The sequence below is a fragment of the Melanotaenia boesemani genome, chromosome 10 (assembly GCF_017639745.1).
Source record: "Melanotaenia boesemani isolate fMelBoe1 chromosome 10, fMelBoe1.pri, whole genome shotgun sequence".
NCBI classification, from domain to species: Eukaryota; Metazoa; Chordata; class Actinopteri; order Atheriniformes; family Melanotaeniidae; genus Melanotaenia; species Melanotaenia boesemani.
Window position 1 is genome coordinate 17,801,470 of NC_055691.1, and position 23,468 is coordinate 17,824,937.

The window sequence follows — 23,468 nt, forward strand, 5'->3', positions numbered from 1 at the left end:
TCCTTTCACCTAGCCACACCAGGTTAGTTGTAGTTGTCACAGACCGCACCCTAGCTCCACAGCTAAGCTAAGTACTTACTGAAGCAGAGGAAAAGCCACAGGTGCAAGCCTGCCCCTGTGAAAATAACATTTCTACCTGGGATACTCATCTACTGTGTGTAATGTGTCTTGGTCTGAAACACCCCCAAGTGGCTCTTGAGTCGTCTGAGGTGTGCTTCTATTGTAGCCGGTTATCTCTCAAGTTTTTTTGTTGCCTGGTCAAGCAAACATGTCTGTTGGCAACCCAGTGATGGTTTTTGCAGCTGTTAGTAACGTGGTAACGCTAGCCCCAGATGCAGAATCTGGAATAAGCTGGGGCGAAATTGTCGATCCTGTTGACCCGTTGCCACTGGTTTCAGTCAACCATGGCCTCGCGGCTGGTCCTCTGGATTTCCCTATGGTGGAAGAGGACAAAGGTTCGGCCACAAGTTCAGAGCTTCTTATCTCTGACGAAGATGAAGATGACTATCCGCTCAAGACCCTCTAGTCTGGCTGCACCTTCAACCGAAGACTTCCGTGATGGTGGAGGGGTTGCCCTACCCTCCAGCGCGGACCATTTTCAATCCAACCTGACGGAGAAATCCTACAAGGCAGATGCACTGATGGTTTGCGCACTCAATGCCTCTTCCCTTCCTATAGGGTATTAGGGTAGCTGGAGGAGGAGATGACCTATGCTCCTGATAGTGCACTGTGGAAGGAAGTGTGTTTTATCACGGATCACTGCCTTCATCTCCACAAGGTAGCGATCCAGGCACTGGGCAGAGCTATGGGGCTGATGGTCCTGCAGGACAGAGCACGCTCTAATTGGCAGGAAGTGCCATTTCAGTGCTCCATGGCTGTGATTTTAGTTTTCCTCTAGGATCTGGTAGTCCAAGGGAAAGCTTTCTCTATCATGAAAGGTGTATTTGGCAGCAATCTCAGCTTGCCACATTTTTAAGGGAACACTATGGGAAAGCACCCGCTGGTGAGCTGGTTCATGAGGGTAGCTTGCTGCAGGCTGCCTGTCTCGAAGCCCTTCCCTTGGTGTTTTCTTGGTGCTTTCGTTGTTGAGCCACTGGAACAGGTGGATCTGAAGGTGATAAATTTGAAGCGTATGGGTGAGATCTGTGCTCTCTCAGTACATCTAGCATGCACAAAGTTCTCTGCAGGGGATGAAAGGGTGAGCTTGCTCCCCAACCCTGCTTTCTTGCCTCAAGTGTTGGGGTCATGTTCCCCACCTGATTTCATGTCCTTCAGTCCCACGCCCTTGCTGTCTGAGGAGCCGTGGCGGTTATATACGCTTTGTCCGGTGTGAGCGGTTTATATTGATAGAACAATTAGGAAAGTGACCAACTTTTTGTGTCATGGGCTAAAACCATAGTGAGACACGAAACGAATGCTATGAAAGAGAACTTAAGGTTCTCTTTCCAGTTCCCTCAGTAGCATGAGTGAGTGTTTCTCCAGGCCACTCTCCTAGCCCATTCGTAGCAAGGAAGAGGTACGCGTTTTTGAATGACCTACCAAGTGCCAGCCCCTTATATAGGGGAAGAGTCTCCGCCTTCCCTGGCACTGACAGATATGCGCCAGCCAATCCTGGCTGGAAGAGTGAAATAGGAGCTTCTGATGAAGTCTCACCCACAGCGTTCCCATAGTGAGTACTCACTCATGCTACTCAGAGAACCGGTGTTACGCAAATAACCCAAAGTTCTATTGGATTGAGATCTGGTGACTTTGGAGGCCAGTGAACTCATTGCCATGTTCAAGAAACCAGTTGGAGATGATTTGAACTTTGTAACATAGTGCCAAAACCTGCTGGAAGTAGCTATTAGAAGATGGTACACTGGTTTTAAAGGGATGGACATGGTCAGCAACCATACCCAGGTAGGCTGCGAAGACTAAATAATGCTCAGTTAATACTGAGGGGGGAGGCAAATGTGCCAAGAAATGATGCCCCCAATCTATTACACCACCACTACCAGCCTGAACTGTTGATAAAAGCCAGGATAGATCCATGTTTTCATGTTGTTTCCACCAAATTCTGACACTACCATACATATGGATGTTGCAGCTGAAATGGAGGCTAACAGACCAAACAACATTCTTCTAATCCTCTATTGTCCAGTTTTATTGTAGCCTCAGTTTTCTATTCTTAGCTAACAAGAGTGACACCCAGTGTCAACTTCTGCTGTTGCCCATATGCATCATGGTTTTAGCCAGTGGTTTTTTGAATTACTGTTTCCTTTTTATCATCTCCAACCAGATGGTCCATTCTCCTCTGACACTGACAAGACATTTTGGTCCAGACAACTGCTGCTCTCTGAATATCTTCTCGTTTTTGGACCATTCTCTGTAAACCCTAGAGACGGTCATGTGTGAAAATCCCAGTAGATCATCAGTTTCTGAATTACTTAGACCAGCCTGTCTGGCACCAACCACCATGCCACATTCAAAGTCACTTAAATCCTCTTTCTTCTCATTCTAATGCTCACTTTGAACTTCAGCTAGTCATCTTGATAATTTCTACATGTCTACATGCACTGAAAAACAGGAAACATTTTTAACCATCAAATTCTCCAGATCACAAACCCACAGATCACACATATACACAACATACACATGATCACACATTAAATATAATAAATACAATAAACTATATAAAATAGGATTAAAAACAATTATAATCCAAAAAAAATAAATCAAAAGCTTTACTAAAAAGATAAGTCTTCATTTGCCTCTTAATCAACATAACCAAGACATATGGACCATATGTCTTGGTCCCCACCCTTGGGATAAACCAGCCCCGATGACCTGATAGCCCTGGGTGGTTCATAAGGTAAAAGCAAGTCTGATGAATACGTAGGGTTAAAACCTTTAAGAGCTTTAAAAACTAATAAAAGTATTTAAAATCAATTTGATCATTAACTGTTCCACCTCCTTAATCTATTATCAGCTTATTTATTATGTCTTATCTGTTTTGCTTACAAGGGGGTTGTGAAAGGAATGTGATTGTGGGACTGTATTTGTTTGTAAAAATGTTTTTTAAATGGGTTTTCAGGGTGTTTCTGTGACTGTGCTTCTCACCCCCTGACAGTGCCACTCTCCTGATAATTGACCTGGATGAACTTCCCAAAACGGCTGGAGTTGTTGTTGTGTGCCGTCTTAGCGTTCCCAAAAGCCTAAGGAGAGAAAGAAAAGCATTTCATAATGATTTCCAGGTACAAGAATATGTTCCTTCATTCACCTCTCAATTAAAAAAAATGCAAAGTTCATTATAGCTGACCAGCAAATAATAATATTCCACTTCTTTTCTGTTTAGATAAATGTGTCAGACTGCAGCTTCTCACTAATACTGAACATCTACTTGCAAGGCTCATGGTGGGACCTGAACTCTGAACCAAAGTGAAAAAATGTGTTAGGAGTGGATGGAAAGGCTACAAATCACAGCACTGTAACAGAGGTCAGGAGGCACGGGGAGGAGGTCCTAAGAAACTCGCACACAAATACACAAACGCATGGTTAAACTCACACTCAGACACGTCAACCATGAACTAAACTGCCAAATTCCTGTGAAGGCAAACAGTGCAGAGCTGAAAACAGACACAGTCATTACTTGTAGGAGTCTGTGGGCATTTCTGCGAACAGAGGGAGCCCATCATTAGAGGCCCCTGGAGGACTCATTCAGGTTTGTATTAGGAGTCTGATGGGCCCCACTGGGCTCAGCTAGTTAGGTAGAGAAAAAGGGCAGCAACCAGGAGAGAAAACAGCACATATGGGAGAAACAGAGGTGAGGGGAAATATGTTGAGGAGATTAAAATAGTGCTAAATAAAAAAGAGGGAAGCAAAGAAGAGAAGACATCACAAAAGATGAGAAGAGAACAAAAGCAAAGGACTTAGATAAAAACAGAAATGGAAAATATCAAGAGAAAAAAACATAAAGGGAAAAATAACCCAAGATGGAAATGAGGCCAGACACAGGAGACATTAAGAATAATATCTGAGGAGATGGGAAGAAGTTGAAAGAAAAAAAAACTGGTATGAGACATACTTTAAGCAGATGTAATCAGTTCTGTGGAGTTATGATGAATGAGTATATACTGTAAGAACCAGTGGAAAGACAGCTGGGGGAGAAAGGGAGAGGCTCAGAGAGAGGTGGGCGCTGGATAATTGATCGTGGCTGCTGGGTCAATTTTACAAATCTGGAAAAACACGGTTAATAAAAGTTGAAAAAATCCTGCATCTGAATCAGGCTTTGATCTCTGGGATGATTCATTCAAAAACACCCCTGCCACAAACACACACCACCAGCCTGACACACATTCAACAAGACAACAAGGACAAAACAGCCAGAAGGAGAAAGAAGACACAAAACAGGTTTTGAGGTCGATGATTCTCTCCTCTTTTTCTTAGTCACATCCTAAACTTACTCATCCCTTTTTTTCTTCTCCTGCAAAATTGGTCATTAATTCCCTCCATAAAAACCCTTAGGGCATATTATGTGTCTGTCTTGCTCATGTTATTAAAGTGAGACACAGAAACACAAGATTGGACCGCCACAATCCAAAATGTAAATCGAAACTGCAATTCACATGATAATGACATAGCTTTCAACCTCCATAATTTCAGGATATAAGAGCTGTTCTGTGGCAAAATATTTCCAGTTTGGACTTTTAGGGGGAAATCCACTTCCTGAAATAACTGAACTTAAGCATTAAATGATCAAGCCAGTACTGATGGAAAACACAGTGAGTTCAGACAATGCATATTAGAAGATGGACACTAAATATGTTTCTTTTTCTGTCCGCATGTGTGTTATGTGTGCATGAACGCAGGCGGCCTGCTGCGTGGAGTTTGTCTGCATTCATTCTGTCTGAAAGAGATTAATGAGGAGGGCGGTAGTGTCTGGATGATTTAGTGGTGGACTCTGCTTCATGGCCATTGCCTGCTGTGACCACAGCACAGGAAAACACACACTGTGTATGGAGGTGCATATGTGTGTAAGTGTGTGCGAAACATATGAACATGTGAATGGAGCAGAGCTGTGGAAGAGTGTTGTGTTTAGTTAGTTTCTAAACCTGCACATGTGCACGGACTCTCAACAGTAACTGGAAGCAGAAAAGGATCAAGACAGTATTCCACCTCCACACTTTCAAGACTTTAGAGGAAATGGTTGACATCTCCTCTCCTTTGATTAGTCAGTGTTCGATTATTTAATTTTAAGGGCTCCTTAAAGCATCATCACTTGAAAATTAGCCTTTAAATGTGCAAGTTTTGAGACCACACAAGCTAGACAGAGAGAAAGATGCAGTCGAGAGGTTATTTATACCGTTTCATTATGTTTGCTCATTTTATAATAAAGCAATACTTTTTTTGTATTTTATTCTCATTTAACTTTCCTCTCATTTCCTGTCATCACTTTACCAATTAAGACAGAGGTCACAAAGCAACATACAACAATCTTACAGTCAGGGACAAAGCCTTTCAGCAGTTTTATTTATCATAAGCAGAAACAGACAAAGAGCTGATGATGTATTGGAGCAACAAACTCAACTCAAACTTGTCAAAGTAGCACTTAAAGTTGTTTTTAAACCACGCCACCTCCCTGACCATGTACTTATTAATATACCTGCGAAAACAATGATGCACTTACCTTAACGCAGTAGACCGTTTTAACCCACACCACAAAGTTTCCCTAACCACATTATGTGCTAGCATAAACCTAGCTCTAACCAAACCTTAGCCATGGGGCTGCTATTTAAATTTTCAAAATAAATCTGAGATGGTCTTTGGAAGCATTATGTCAGAAAACTGCAAAATGAAAATCAGTGGGTTAACTGACTGAATAGAGATTAGTTATACTGGTAAATACTGGATGTTGAGATGATGCACTGGTTATGTTGCATACTGTTTACTTGATTAAAAATCTGTTTCTTTTTGTTTGACACATTAGTAAAACTTAAAAAGCAGATTAATTCTAAAGTTAAATATTTATTTTTAAAAAAATACCAGAGGACAAATCCATAAAGTCCTTGCAAAGTTTTCAGCATGATGTCAAGATGTACCACTATTAATGACAATTGTGATGACAGATGAATGAAAAAATAGTACTGTGTTTATAATACAGCAATATGAACTCAGCTTTGACACTAAAGAAACTTAGTTTGATGCAATATACCTTTTTCAGGTTTTCTATTGATGTTGCATATTATTATTAGGTCTGTGAAATTATTAAAAATTTTAATTAGATTAATCACAGCTTACGTATTAAATCTATCATGCAATTAATCACCAACTGTGCCTGAAATATGCCCATTTTTACTGTTTTGTGTGTAGCCAATTTTTTTAGAAATATTTAATGTTAACTGAACTTCTCTTGGGTAAACGTCAGATGTCCAAGGGTCAGTAAATGCAGCATGTAATGTACTTCTATATGTTGTTCTCCATCATCTCTACTATGTTCCAGACCATAATGCAGAATTCATACATAATCTCACCAACCATCTCCATGGTAATAATATCTGTGACAAAACCAGCAAATGTGACGACTGAAGTTAAACAGCCAACACTGATGAAGAAACTGATAAAACTGATGATCTGGATAAAAACAGGTTTTCCCTTTTATGATAAAGCAATGATAAAAGTCCTACAGCAGCATCATCCAAAGTAAACAATTGTTACTAAAAATAGATCATTGGCTGTTTTTCTTTATTTATTTTTTTACATTAGATGATCATTTTGGTTGTAATAATCAGTGCAATATTACATAAATCCAGACCTTAAAATAGGTCTCATTTGTGCCCCTCTTTTCCTGGATAGTGCTTTTCTATAACTGCCCCTGTATAGCTGAAGTATAAATCCTTTCTACCTGTCAACTACTTTTTTAAAGAAGGGTCCTACCAAAAATAATAATTTGGGATAAATTTGTGCCAGTGTGAACCATGAACCGCTACTTTCCTCCTTTTAGGCTAAACGATAAACACAACAAGAGAGATGGTAATAGAGAAGCTGATCAGAATGAAACAACAGGAGAGAGGAAGCAGATGTGCTGCACACGGATGACCAGCGAGCCAGCTAGAGCAGACACATTTGTGATCATGTCGAAAATCTTTTTAAAAATTTTTTTTTTATTATTTAAATGCAGGAAAAGTGCGAGTGTTGAACCATCTTACCAGGAAAAGAATGGGTGTTGAAACACCCTAATACCCCACAGCTAGCTCATCTCTCTAGACATCTCCATGTCCCGCCGTCACAGCAGAGAAATGACGGCTGTATTGGGCTTTTCATGCTGCGCATGCGTTAATTATATAAATTAGTTACCACCATTAATGCGTTATTTTTGACAGCTTTAATTATTATATATAATATTAATTTGCTCATTGTTACTGTGACAAAATGGTTTGTATTTGCATGTAATAAAGTACTCTGTTCTCTGTACATAAAACATGAGAACAATCCTGTAAAAGAAACACTTGACAGATATTGTGCAAAAAGGTTTCATAGTTAATGTCCTGCTTGGAGAAACCCAAAAGGATATATGTGCTTTTTCTCATAAGACTAAGCCTTTAAAGACTGGATTTTCTGAAATAATCTGCCAAATACCTTACCGCATTACTTTTTACAAATTAAAGACTCTATGCTTAGCTGGTCATTTCTAAGACTTTATGTTGAAGCAAATGAATGACCTGAAGGTTTAATCCTACTGTGACAGTGTCCATGTGTCTGTATATTTTAGTTTAAAATTTATACTAACACTATGTTAATGTATGTTTATGCACCGTGATGGCCCCTGGGGCTCTTCCACGCTGTCACGTTACGTTAGCCAGTTGCTTCCTCTACAGTAAGGGTGAAACTTAGGTTCACAGCCTTATAGGAGGTAAGCAGTGGTGCATGATGTAACGTGCTAACTACTGAGCAGAGGACATGATGAGAACTACTTCTGTGTTCATTAGCATGTCCAGACCTTCTTCTATTTCAGCAATGGCTAAAATGGGCTCAAACATTAATGTTTATCACCTGGTGTATTCTCCCTGTTTTAAAGTCATATTTTTGGGGGTTTTGTTTCCCACAGCACAGCTGCAGCATCTCCCCATACACACTTAAATTATTAGGTGACCTACTTTATGAAATACAGGTGGAAATTTGCCAAAACCACTGCTGGGCTAGCTTCCATTATTTTGTTTGTTTCATGGAATGCAGCACAGATGTACTGCACAAAACCATTAGGACATTACATTTTTTTCAGGCTTTTTTTTTCACTTTTATTTGACTGAATATCCGTATTGAAGAGCAGATAACATTTCCTCAACACAGTGCAGACAGTGTTACTTCTATTTGGCAAACTTTAAAGCTAACATACACAAATAGGCTTTAACATTTAGACTGTGGGAATCCAGACAGCTTTGTCCAGCTATATGCAGTACATCCATGAGACATGATACACAGATCAAGTTGTAGATACAGTAAGTGTCTTAATTGACATATACATGAACTGTACATTTAAGATCAGCCTCAGCGGGAGACACTAACCTCATATTCCGCCTCATTTAAGAAGATAACACGACTGGAGTTGACAGCAACGTAACGCTGCTGATTTGCAGAAGCAACACACACTAAACTGTGCTGTTGACAGATTAATTACTGGGATAGCTTAAAGGAACAAAATCCCAGCAGAAAAACCCTCCTTGATTCATCTGTCATGCAATTAGGGAATAGCACAAAAACTCTAAAAGATTTTTAATCACAACAAATGAGAAGCAGTGAGATAGAGAGGGAATATTTGTCCTTTCTCAATTTCAGGAGAAAATTGCACTCCAAACAACATTTGAAGAATTTTTTTGCAAAGTCTAACAACATTATAAAGCCAATGTCGCCTAAAAGTAGCATGCTTGTAGTTTACTTTACATTTGCCCATTTTAATCCATTTAACCACCTCTAGATTCCACTAACTTTGTTCGTCTACCCTGCTTGCATACTTCTAGTCCAATGGTATAAAAACAGAGAAGGGCACAGTCAGGGTTGTGAAGGATAATAAATTGATTCCTATATTCAGTTCTTGTACTGTTATGGTTAGCTGGTATATACAAGAGGCTCTAGACACTGATTAACAAGATGGTGAAAGAAGCTAAACATTTCAAGCATTTTATTTATTTCTTTATTTAATTAATCCTTCCCTGTATTTAGACATACTTACTCTAATGCTGGTGAGTACAACATTTTCAAACCTCTAAGAAGGTTGTCTGATAAGGAACATTATTCTAGCCATTTGTATCCTCTGTGAATAAGCATGGATTTATTTCTTCTTTATTTGGAAGCTGGTTCATTTCTTTGAAAAAATATAACGTATAAACTAAAAGCTTTTTAAAAAAAAAAAAAAAAAAAAAGAGGGGCTAAAGAGCTGTTCACATTCACAACACAATTTTGGACTCATTTCATATATATTCAGAATATATATATATATATATATATATATATATATATATATATATATATATATATATATATATATATATATATATATATATATATATTCTGAATCTCCAGCTGTTGAGCAGTATCTGGAGCAAAAAGCAAAGGCAAATTTATTTGTATAGCACATTTCATGTACAAGACAATTCAAAGTGCTTTACATAAATCATTACAGCAGGGAGCAGACAAGTGCATTAAAACAAATAAAAAATAAAGCCCTTTGAGCAGCAGAAATACCTCAAAATGATTTCATGCTGTGTGGATTAATTTTTTCCATTTTTTTTAAAGACTTTACTTCTTCCACAGGGCACGCAGGGAGATTACATCACACTGCATTCCTCTGCTAGCAGGTGCAGCTCAACTTCAGGGAACACTGGGGGACAGCAAGCATCTGCGAATGGGGGTTGCCTCAAGCTGGGCCCTCCTCAAGATGGGTAATCAGGCTTGGAATCACACAGAGGGCAGCAGGTGGTTGTGAATAGCTCTGCCCTTTATAGCAGAAAACTGGAACATCTACAAAGTGTGACAAATGCCAGCATTGTGCGACAGTGTGTGTACTAATGTCCCAATCTGTACACCATTGCTTTATCTGGATGTGCACACGCCTTGGACTGTCTGGTGTTAGTCATAAACAGCTGGGAGTCAAACTTGGCTATCAGTGGGCTAAATTAAAGTGTCATTATGAGGTTTATCTTGACTGTAATGTTTGGGGTTTCAAAGGTTTAGCATGAGCTTATTAGTGAATATTCACAGCTTTGAGAGTGATGACAGATGGTTTGCCTTACAATAACATGACTGACAGTCACAGCTGTTAACTTCGATATATTTTATTAGCATGCAGCTTGTAGGCTCTGCTGAGCTTTCACTTGTAATCTATGCATGATTTGATGTCACTCCAGGTCAGACACTGTATTCCAAAATACTTTTTTTAGATCTCAATTATGTCAAAAAAGCTCCGAAAGTCTTCACATCCAATCTTTATGAACCACTTTAATCTTTCAGTCCTCTCTTTATGTCCAGACTTCATTAAGTCATTCTCCTTTACAGCCCTTTCTCTGTCATTTACTTAGAACACAGGGGATGAGTCCTCCTTCTTAAGAAATAAGGATGCAATGGAAGAGAAAGGGAAGTAAGATGTAGATTAGAGTACAGTTATATAATGCTGACAGTTCACGAGAGGGATCCTCCTTGTAAGTAAAATGTGAATAAATGCTGTTACAATAAGCTAACAGTGCTGTTCTAACTTTAACCCTATCCATGACCTCAAAATAATCCTGACCCGAAAATAAACTAAAAAAATCTAATTGCACTTTTTCTGACCAATATTGCAATTTGGTTTGCAATTTAATCTTTAAATTCCAGCTTCTTTTCAGTGTTCATGCAGCAATTTATTTTCTATATGAGATGGAGGATTATCACGACTTCAAAATATTAACTGCTCTATATTTTAACAAGGACACAAAAATGAGATATGAATGGCTTCACTTTATAAGATGCAACATGTGGCCAAAACACCAAAGTTTCCTGTAGAACAGGTTTATACTGAAATGCAACGCAAACACTTTGTAAACATATATGGGGCTCAGATAGAGTAGAATCATGGCTGGACGCGTTTTTTAAGTCTCAAAGAGAAACCTACCGTCAAACAAGAAAGATGACAGGAACTATTTCTAAAGTGAGTGGATTTGTAAAACTGTGGATGCTGCAGGTTTGAAACCTGGATCAGTGTAACTTGTAAATTAATTAGCTCTTTGCAATTTGCTCATTTTAATGTACTAAATTACAATTCCAGTTTAAAAAATATTAATCGTTCAACCAAGTCTCACCTCTAAATAAAATTGACAAAATGGAGAAAATTGCTGTCCCCACAGTCATATGATGTACCCTATATTGTTGGTATTCAGTCTGTTTTTTTCCCCCATCAAATAGGACAACCAGGTATACACACACACACACACACACATACACACACACTTTCAAGCACTTCCTGAGTCCCTCCAGCTCTTATTAGACCATTACCTTATTTCCTGTTTGAAAGTTAACTTGCTATTTATCTCACATCCTTGCAGAACATTCAGCAGAGTCACTGAAAAACGCACCGTTTCAAAATAACTCACAATGATTATAACCTCATGTTTCCATGCATTAAATGAATTCAAAGAGTTTAATCTGAGTTAATTTACCTGCCTGTCTACTTCTGGATCATCACTCCACTATCATGTTACGTGTCTCTTCAAGGCTGCATTTTTAGTTAAACGACACGTTTACCGGCTCAGTTTGTATTTTTGTTTTGTTTTTTTTTTAACAAATATTTGGCCAGTGTATTATATTAACACATCATTTTGCCAAATTAAGTGTTGGACAAACCCATACTGCCAAATGCACTAGATCAATAAGAAAAAGCTGTAGCAAGAGATAGAAAAATGAAAACAGAACAACACCACAATATCTTATTCCTGAACAGGATTTCAACATACTACTAATAAGAGCAGCGTTGAACATCTATTTATACAGCTCTATTTAACCACCTGTTTGATTAAACTAAATAAAGATAAAAACTTCAGTATAGTGCATGCTTTTTATATCCCTTATGTACTAAATTATGCAGCACACACAGACACACACACACACACAATATTGGAATATGCAGGAGTCGTCATTGCATCATGTAAAAGAGAACCTGCCTTGATGAACTTGTTGCTTTTTTTTTTTTTTTTTTAATAAATGCTCAATAAAAGAATTTATTTTAAAACATGTTCCGACAGATTCTGATTAATCTGGAATATGAAGCATTAATGCAAACATAGCTTTCATCTTCTAACAAGGACTACAATCGAAAAGAAAATTAATATTTTTCTTTTGATTTCCTTAAAGTCTGAATGTGACCCCATAATTTTGGGTATATGTGGGAACGCTGACACTGGGGGCACGGGGTCTCATATCAAGACATGTGGACGTCATTAAGTTGACAGTACATCTCCTAGCAACACTGGCTCTCCAAGGTCAGCAAACTGTTGCCATGGAAACACTTACTCAAAGTCCCTTTTTCTTCCAAACATAATAAGCTTTGAAATAAATTACAATTCTACATTGATGCATCCTCAGAATCAACATATTCTTACCTACAACAACAAAGAGAGTGGATTGAAATGTGCCTTAGGATGTTTGTTTTGTCTTTACTTAGGTCAAAAGAGACAAAAATCAGTGGATTTAGGATGACAGGATCCCTCCTTAACAAAGTTTGTGGTAATATGATATGTTTTTGGACCACAGGCCATTAGGATGCCCAGTTCAATCTAATAATAAAAATCCAACTAAAGGACACTGTCTTCAGGTCACGACTTTTTGTAAAGTTCTCTGCTAACTTCACGTGTACACGTGTTAAGAAGAGCTCACTGGTATGAAGGAAAACTTGCATCTTTTTCACACACTCACTAACACACACACATTCTCCATTTCTCCATAAATGGCTGCTGTCACTGCTGTGCTGGTCCACATCTGGATCCCATTGGCCTCAGGAAGGGCTGAACACACAGGCCCAATAAAAGCCTCCTTCCACTGCACAGGACTGTCAACAGGCCCTCCACCACTGTCAGCGAGGAGAAGGGGAGGACCAAGGGGGAGATTAAGGAAAAAGACAGTGAGGGGTGTGGGGGAGGACAGGCTTAAAGAAAAATGGAGAGAAGCAGGAGCAGTGGGAGAGGTGGAATGAGGTGAGAAAAGGAGGAAGAAGCAGGAGGATGAAAGGTTTCAGGTGGGGAAAGAGTTAAAATGTTGTGCAGGCTGCTTAAGTAAAATTCTGCCTAAATTAAATGCAAAGGTCTTTTCTTCTTAAAGAAAAAAAGTTTGGTGTTTGTTTTCTTTCTTGGACAGCGGATGAGAATATTATCTTACAAAGACAGGTGGAAACAATCAGACTGACTGAACATTTCAGCCTGTTATCTGTTTAGTTGTGAGCTTTCCGGTAAAGTCTTGCAACAGTGGGCTGCATGGAATGAAAACAGGCATCTAATGCAACAAATCTGCTGCAACAACCAATATTGCATCCAGTGACTATGGATATGTCAACTCATCTAAGCTAAAAATTGTGTTTCATCCAGTTTTTTTTTTTTTGCATTTCTACTGAGGTTTTCTTGTTCACAAACTGTAAAGTACATAAAAACAGTAGGACACAAACCTGCAGGGGCACACAGACAGATACAGGTCTGTATTTAATTGCCCCTGGTGAAATTTTTATTACTCCAGCTCTGAACAACCGGCTCTAGATCAGCATGTGTGTGTATAACCACTGTCTACATTAGTCAGGCAATGCATCATTACTGTCTTAAGCTTCATGTCATCTGTCTGTGCCAGAGGTTGTGGTTTGCAGGTAGTATGTGTATGTGTGTGTAAATTTCAACCTCTACTAGAGGCTCTCAAAATGAAAATAATTTAAAAAGAACAGATTAGCTTTCAGCAAACATGGGGGCCCCTTCACCTTCATCCAGTGCAATAATACACCACAGCTTCTCCGTGTTTGGCAAATCCTGACTATATCTGGGAGTGTGTTTGGAGCTGGCGGAGAGCCCGTAATGCAGCGCAGCATGACTGACGCGAAGTGTAACTCGCTGTGCGAGATGCTGTGGGAAAATCCCACGACTGACTGTGCTGAAGTGTTAATCCCTTGAGAGGTGGACTTCTACATGCTGCTGTGTGAAAAAAGTCTGAACAAGATTTTATTATGGACATAAATATTGTAGCTTTTACAGTTTATCTTTAACTTCTCTTCTTCTTACTAAAGAAAATCAATGGACATAAAATTCAAAGGAAAAAGGATTGCAGTATATCCCCCTCATTATCCAACATAAATACAGCATCGGCTGTTTGCTTGTGGGTCTGCACTCTTGCTAGTTTTAATTCTGGTTGCATTGTGTCCTACTTCACAGTGATGAACTTCCACATGGTGTGCACTCATGTTGTGACTTACAGTACCAGTCAAAAGTTTGGACACACTTTCCCATTAAATCTAATGGGAAAGTGTGACCAAATTTTAAATTGGTTGTTTACATGCATGTGATATGTGCAAAATTACCAGCACAGGCCTGCTTTTGGTTCTGTGACATCTGCTTTTATTGTGCAGGCAGCAGCTATTTTTCATATTTAAGCCATAGGACAATCCCAAACATTTCCCTTCTTCTAGACTCTCATCTGGAGATGATGAAATTAGACAGGGATTATCTATTGGTTCAAATTAATAGGAAAAAAACCTGCATGTTAATCTTTTGCCTTACTCATATAAAGGAAAAATAATTGGGGCAACACTTTTTAAACAGAAACTAAAGACTATACAAACTATGGAATCCATGCCACATAACTCACTAGACACTTTATGTATGTACACTTTGCTAATACTGGGGTGGACCTGCCTTAATTCTTCATGGCATTGATTCTGCAAGGTGTTGGAAGCATCTCTTAGAGATTTTGCTCCATATTGAGATGATAGCATCTAGGGTTGGGCGATATTAACCAAATTTCATTTTGCGATTTATTTTACTTGAATCACGATATATGATATATTTCTTGATATCATCTTTTAATCAAGTAACCAAATACACAATTCTAATTTACAGCCTTGAGTGCTTAATGCACTTTTACCAGGGATCAGCAGCACACGTGCATTAAAAGCATCCAGCAGAAGTATCCAGCAGAAGAACATACACTGTGGTCATAAAGAGATGGACATGGTCAGCAACAATACTCAGGTAGGCTGCGAAGATTAAACAATTCTCAGTTGGTGGTAGGAGGCCTAACAGTTTCTGAAATACTCAGACCAGCCTATCTGGTATCAACAACTACGGCAAATTCAAAGTCACTTAAATCTCCTTTCTTCCTCATTCTTTTCAGTTTGAACTTCACCAAGTTATCTTTACCATGTCTACATGACTAAATGCAGTGAGCTGCTGCCATTCGATTGGCTGATTAGCTATTTGTGCTAACAAGTGTATCGAATAAAGTGGCAGGTAAGTGTATAAATATTCTGAATATATACAAATCCTTCAGAAATCACAAAAAATCTACTTTAACTTCCCTATTATGTATATCCTCCAAGCTAAATCCCTTAGTGGAACAGACATACAAATTTTCTTTCTAAAAAAATACTTTATAATTCTTTCAAGGATAATCCATGTAGTGTATGTAGATTTATACTTATATGGCTATTTCATTTGTGTACATGCTCGTGCTTTTTTAATCTCGCAGGAAAAGGAACACTGGTAACAACCTCAGGCGTTTCCTGCCTCTCGTCTTCTTTCCTCATCTCTTGAATTCACTTTAATAACTCATTCTGACAGGGATAAGCAGGCAGACTGCCGCTTTTTATTTCCACATAAGCAGTGAACTTCCTTAGTATTTGTAAAACAATTTGCAACTCTAACATGAAGCTATGCATCATCAGAGACATGTCTGTGTTCTTATTGTATCTTAGAGTGTCAGGAAGCTTTTCTGCTCTGTAATATACACATTATACTGGCTTTTCTTCAAAGTAATCTAAATAACAATCCATTTTTAAACACTTTTTGATCATAACAGCTGAGATTCACCCACCGCTCAGCTGGTGACTGTAACCAGTTGATTTTCAGTTTGACTGGACACAAGCTTTGACATCTGGCTTTTTTCCTTCGTTACTGTTCACGTAAACAGTCTTCAGTTGGAAAGTCTTTTCACTGAGAGCCAGGAACACTCAAAGCTTGGACTTTGTCAAATAAAAACACTTCACTCTGCTAAATATGCTGAATTTGATGAAGGTATAGCAGTTCAAATGAAGGAACAGCACATAGGCAGCAGCCTCTGTCATCTTTCACTGTCATTAGATATGAAAATAAGTAAAGATCTCATCAGGAAAACCAGTTTCTGGAAATAGATGTCAAACCATCTCCTGTCACAAACATGTACAACCTGCTGAAAGCAAGTCTTAAAAAAACAAAACAAAACAACAAAAAAAAAAAAAAAAACACAAGCAATCAGCTGCACAGAAGGGATTTGAGGGAAACCCTGTAATTCCTTCCAAAAGGATTTGATTTTTACAAATACCTCTGTCCAGTAACCTGAATAATGTTTAAATAACAGTACATGTAAAAAAAAAAAAAAAGTGAAGGGGGGATGGGGTATTGAGGATCTTTCACAAATCCAAAATCATCTTTGGCTTGAAAAATGGAAGGTTTGTCCAAATCTGGACCGCTTCCCTCTCACCAGCTTCTCAGTGTTTCTGCAGCGTGATATTTTGTTAATTTGGAGTTACTGCCAAAAAAGAAAACAATGGTGCTGAATTTAAAGTCAGGTTAGGATCCGAAATATCCGGCCACAAAAATGAGAAAAAATGTGACAGATTGTGCAGACGGAAGCATCACTGCAGCTCAGCTGTACAAAAGCTAAACTCTGAAACAGCTGCACAGACATTTTTGTTACGATTTTCACATTTTTAAGTCAATTTTTACTTTAATTAAGAGGGGAAAAAAAAATATTTATGAGGTATAGATGACAGATTTATAGCACGCTAACAAGTCTGGTTCCAGTTAGGCTGTTTCCATGTCCGCATTGCCTAAAAATAAAAATAAATAACTCCACATAGCTTAAGGTGAGAGTCAAACGCCATCGTATCCAGAATGGCAGGTCCTGTGGAATTATCACATCATCTCTGAGCTCATGAACAGAGTTGTGTTACCAAAGTGCCAGGGGAGGAAAGAGTTGGGAAGTTGAATTAGTGCTCTGTATGAACTGTGGATTTGGCAAACTAATTCAATAAAGGCATTTCCTGTCTTATCTGTGGCTGTCGGGGGGGGAAGGAAACATCGGCAGGAGGTGAAGTGACCTGAAGCCAGACACACTCTTCTTCCTGTGAGACTGCACTATTTTCTATTTGTCTATCTGGAAACTGAGAGGACATTCTTTCATCTGCTACCATTTCTAATATTAAATAGCCGTTTTTGTTTCTTTCCTTTTGTCTGTTTGGCAGCCGTCTCTGCTACCTTCCTTCGTCTTTCAACACATGTTTTGTCATTCATAAATCTTTTTGTCTTCTTTCCTGACTTGATGCGTTTCAGACGCTAGGATGATGCTTCACTCAGCAATACAGGACACACAGTCTATTTTTACTTCAGGCAGCAGCAAGGGATGCTGCAAAGGAATAAAATGCACAGCACCAAAGCAAAAGCAACCCTAGCAGTCACCGCATGTACTCTTAAAACAAACATATACAGTACTGTACCATCACACAGATTCAAAGCAGAGAGTAAAACCCCAGATGTACATGATCAACCCTCAGTGCTCATAGGGAGTAAAAATCAGTGTGCACCATAAACTGGCTAAGCCTGCAAACTGCCTCTAATCATCCATGTCATGATGCTGCAGCGATAGCAGCATCTCATCCACAGTTCATGTTATCCCGATGAACGTCACAGAGTACGTCTCACCCAAAACAAAATAAAGTCTGTTGTCACTAAATGGTCTGACTGGTGTGACAAATTAGCTCATTTTCTTTGATCTCCTTCCTTTGTGAGCCATTGCTGTCTCTACTTAGAGGAAGTGCTGAATGGTACAAACTGCAGAAGACCAGGACTAATAAACACCTTAAAATGATCTTTATGGAAGTCCAAGCTCTGAGAGCTCTTAAACACATCTCCTCATGCCACTACTTTTACAAGGTGAGGGAAGGCTGGTGATGGCTGGCTAACTGCTTTCTCCCCCTCGAGGCGGCATTTCTCCGGCACAGCTACACTTCTGATGCATGCAGAGACGGCCTTCAGGAGGAGTAAAATCTGTCTGTGTTATGAACCTCATCTCGATTTCACTAAAGCTCTGAAACTGGGGCACTTGGCAACCCATTTGCTTGAAAATTATTCGCTTGCTCTCCATTATTTAAGTGAGGATTTCTCTCATCTTACTTTTTCCTTCACTGCTATACTCCCCCCCCCCCCCCCCCCCCCCCCCCCTCCCTCCTCCCTTTTTATCTTTCCTCTTCCCCCATACGCCCCTGATGTGTTGCAGTGGGGTGGGTGGGATGGAGAGAAGATGATGGCAGGAAAGCTGGGTGCTGCAACAGAGGGCTTTCATCTCCTCTCTGCAGGGCTGTTGCATCAGAGAGAAGACACAGCAAGTGGTTGCAGTGATACAGCAGAACCAGGACACAACAGATTTACACCAGCCACAAAATTTTTAATTCACTGGAATCCATCACTCTTCTGACAGGTTTTTAGCAGGATAGCTGCAGATATATTGTACAGACATGGAAAACTATTTAATATGAATAAATTATAATCACCATATTGTTCTCTAAAGCAATGGCAAAAGTAAACTAATATTTCTAATGTATTTACCTTTATTAAAATTTTGTTCCTTTAAAGTATAATAAAAACATAAATTAGCTTAAAAGCAATGGTTAAATTTCTACTTTTGCCGTTATTAATCCCTACACTAATTAATCTGCATTTCTCAGAGATGTGAGAAATGTCCTGTTGGAAGGTTTTGCAAAGACAGAAACAAAAGAATGAGTCTGACTCTACAACATTGTTACTTACTGCATGGCTAGCGAACGCCATGCAACTTAAAAAAGTTTAATTTGTGGCTCATATGATCGCCAATGATTCAACAGAAATGCAGGCCATAAGTATGATTTTTAAAAACAACATTCAAACAACTGTATAATCCAAATACAACGTGGCAGGTTAGGTTACAAAGAAATCTTACCACTAGCTTAAAGTTGCCAGATTATAGGAGTGCATTGTGCTTATTGTCAGGTGAATTAATAGTAGGCTGGTGTGAGTAAAATAATGTGAAAATAAAATCTAACCGAGCACAGACAGGCTTCTTGCAGTATTCAGGCTTATTTAAAGTATTTTTATTGCTATATGGTAAAACGCGTCATGAATTTGTGTTTAGCAAACTGACGCTGTTTCAGCAAATTTATGATTTGCTCCAAAAGTGAACTGAGTTTCCAATGACTTCTAATGCAGTTTGTCTATGAATTTACATTTTTACATTTACGTTCCTGCATTTTCTAGTTTTACGAGATAACTGGACACTCAGATCTAAAACTCGTGAACAGCCTCTTCCCCCAAGCCATCCAAGCCATCAGTCCAAAACGTGCACCTTGTCTTCAGTTCATCTTATTAAGGTGTTTGTGCAAAACTGCGGAGGAAGAGAGGAAGTTAAAACCTTCTACAGGAAATGCTCATGATATGCTTTGTAATCTATAACATTTAAATTCAGAAACATAATTTTATGTGAATATGCTAATAAAGTTCAGCCCACCGTAGCATAAGTAACTAGCGAAAGATAAAAAGAAGTACGTCAAAGGCTACTGGGCACTAACAGTCATTGACAATTGGGGGAACAGTCCAGTCATTAATGTTTGCTTATTTGACCTGGGCCAGAATCCAGGCGACTAGCGGCTAACGGCTAGCAGCTGCTTGCCCGCATTAGCCTCCAGATAACTTCTCTCTATAGTCTATTTTAACTTCTCATTTTATTTGTTTCACCTGGCTCTACAGCCCAACATTACAAATAATTAGGACTGGTTCCTCCGGTCTTTCACGTGGACTATATTGACTGTCTAAACTAAACTTAGAATCTAATGCAAAAATCCTAAGGAATAGCACTGATGGCTAATTTTGCAGTTAAAGACTTCATTTTTAGTAGAGGGATCAGGTCTATATGTATTTTAGCCAGTTTCACACATTAAGTGATTTAATCATATGAGAACAGAAACATACAAACATACCGCCCATATTAAAAACCTGTGCACCCAACTAATAACAAGCAATGAGCAACTAATTATACCATCAGAGCCTCTGCCAGGAGACGCATCGACCACGCTGTTATGGTCTGTTAAATTAAATTAAACTTTAATCATACCCATGGGGAAAATTAGGTCATTGCACCAGCAGAACAAGGGCAAAAATCAGAAGAAAACCACAAACACAGAAAATATTAATGACAATAAACAGCATCAGTCCACAGCCTCAGGTTCTTTAAAAATGTTCTTCTTGCACAAAAGTGGTTTAGATAAGTTCAAGGACTTCACTGCTTAGATGCATTTCAGGGGATAATGCTATCAGATATGATTTTTGTTTCTTTTACAGAGCCCTGGTTTGGCCATGGAGAGGGGAAAAAAAATCCAAGGCCACGTTAAACCACTTGAGCAAATGAGATATAATTCATAGCACATTCTCTGAAGGCTCCTGATTTACACTTCAAGTACTAAAACTGTAAATAACAAGGAAACAAAACAGCAGCAAGTTGTGCATCCCAAGGGGTAAAGAGCAGCAACAAGAGAGAAATGGAGGATGAAAAGCCCATACTGGTAACATTTGAGACCCACAAAAAATTCACAAATCATGTTTCCAGGAGAGCTCATGCCATATTAAAAGGAGGCAAGCTGCTTTGAGTGCTCACTGTGACCACTCTGATTTATTTAGCATTTTATCAGCTCAATTTTTTTTAAGGCCACCTTATGCTCCAAAAATTCATTTTACTATTACATCTGAGACAGAGTCACTTTTTATACAGCATCTCATGTGACCTTAAAGCTCAGAAAATAATCAGTAAATTGAACGTATCTCATTGTAATGCAGGGACTAAACATCAAGGGAAGATTAAGATATGCTGTAGCTGCTAACCTAGATCAGATCAGCTCAATGCAGCTTTGAATACAGATTACTAAACACACACACACAAACACAACACGCATAACAAAATGATAAACCCTGTCACCTGTCTGGTTGTGGGTGGGAGCATGTTCAAACTTCCACCTGCCACTCCTTGCCTTTTCCTTTTCATTCACCCACACACTCATGAACAATGCAGGACACTGTCAATGGCACATCTGCACCATTCATCCCATTATTCATTTAGTTTACCCACAACAGCCTCCTTTAACTGTACTTTATTTGGTTGTGCTGGGCAGACCTGTTTCAACCTGACCGTCGACAGTGAGAAAGTCCAAAGACACGATTAGGGCTACTGTTGTTTAAATTCCTTTAGTGATCCGCACTCACAAAGACAAAACCTCTTCACTATGGGTTGCACACAGACTGCTGATGATGACTTCATCCTAATCTGACAAACTGACTATTACTCAGCTCGCACAGCGGCTGAACCAAAAACCAAGAAAACCGAAAGAATCAGCTGTCATTGTGGAAAAAGTTGGTTTGCTGCCATTAGAGTTCAGCTAAAGTTCTAACAGGCTGCTTTCTCACAGAGCTGCTTGCATGCTGAACTCATTTTAACACAATCCAATGTTTGTAATCCAAAGCCTACAGGTGCCAGACTTTAAGTGCATTGCTCAATGAAACTTTTTTCAGTACATGTGTGGTTCTTTGGAAGAAATAGAAAGATATAAAAAAAAAAAAAATGCATGGGGGTTTATGAGAGACTGATCAGGTTGAAGATCAGGGTTGGGATTACTGTAGTGGTGAAATGATCAGGAAGAAGCAGGGTTTTATCTGATAAAAGAAAGGAAAAAAAAGCTAAGCCTCATTTCTTTATATTTTGCTGTTAAGGAATCAGACTTTTGTACAGCCTTTTAAAGTAGTCTTGAGCAATAGCTCTCCAATTTTTCTTTTGGACAGTGCCTGCTTTTTCACTTTACATATCTTGGTATGTAAACAACAAAAAAGGAAGAAAAGAAAATCTGCTGAGGAAACAAGTGCAGGACAAAAGAAGAAGTGGCAAAATCTTAAGCATCTGATATTATTGTCCTCAAGAATCATGAAGAAAAAAAACCTAAATAAAGTACTCTACATGCAAAAGGAGAACGTTTCAGGAGTTCATCTTAAATTCTAACCAGAAAAGCAAAGTTAATCCTTTGCATGTGCTTCTTAGTCTGAGGTTTAACTCAGCAACTAAACCCATCTTGCAAGTTTTAAACTGAACACAGTCTACAATAATGACTGGGGTAAAACAGCTTATTAGAGATTCACAGAATCATGAGTCAATGATAAGATGATGAGTCAGGTCTTCTGTTTTTTGGTACCTTCATGACCTAAAAAAAAAAAAAGTCCAGTCCTGTAGCATAGTGGTAATATATATATATTAGAACAAATCTCATAACATGTCACAAAATTGTATTTTAAAGCCATCGTATGAAGTCCAGACATGGATTTAACTCCAAAACTAATTTAGAAAGCATCACTTTATCCAATCCTTTCTGATTTATGCTCCTCTATGCAGCACTTTATGCGGCTGTCATGCAGCAAGGCAGCCAATTATTCTAAGGCAAACCTTCTCCAGAAACTCACAAACAAAGGCTGAACTTGTTTTCTTTACAAAGTTAAAATAACTTCTCAAAGGCTGGATCCCAACCACATGATACAAAGAGGAATGGTGAAGGAAAAGCAAGCTGTGTGTTTTTACTGAAATCTGACAGTAAATAAAACTGTTCTGTCAATCTGTAAACTATAACACAAAAACAACAGAAAAATGCTGACAACAGAAAAAAAATTGGTATTGTTCAGTTAAACTCAGACAGATGGATGAACATCCAGTTAACCATTTTGAGAGGTCAAGATCAAAATGCAGATCCAGTTTGCCCAGATGGCCTAAGATGTCTAATTTTTGTAATGTCATCTGGGCCTGATTGCTGTGACACCACGTAAGCAGGCTCAAATTGAATCAGGCCCATTTGGGCTATCAATTTCCTGTCCCAGGCCTTTTACTAAATCTGGTGGGTGGAGTCGAGGACAGTCCTCAAGAGAGAAGGAAAGAAAGGAGGCAAAAGCCTGGTCATAATGAATTAACTCTATGGGTTAAAATCAGCAATGGGTTAAAATGAAATTTGCTCTAATAAGTGTGCAACTTGGTGGGCTCCTATTTAGGGGGGTGTGCACAGACAGCCTTTTTCTAACCAGCAGGATCATTAAAATATTGCTCAAACAAACACAAAGCCTAAGTAGTGAAACAGAGCAGAAAATAATTTCCCCAGATTCAGAAATTAGAAAACCTGGCCACTGATATCA

General features: G+C 38.8%; 1 protein-coding gene across 4 annotated transcripts in view; it reads right to left on the bottom strand.

Annotated features, from left to right (window-relative positions):
- Positions 1–23,468, bottom strand: part of LOC121647682 (unconventional myosin-IXAa-like) — a 133,858-nt gene that overhangs the window by 70,215 nt on the left and 40,175 nt on the right. For all 4 annotated transcript variants that reach the window (XM_041997330.1, XM_041997327.1, XM_041997329.1 and 1 more), the window contains exon 3: positions 3,100–3,194. In XM_041997330.1, coding sequence (XP_041853264.1) covers positions 3,100–3,194 — 95 coding nt within the window. The remainder of the gene's footprint in view (positions 1–3,099; positions 3,195–23,468) is intronic.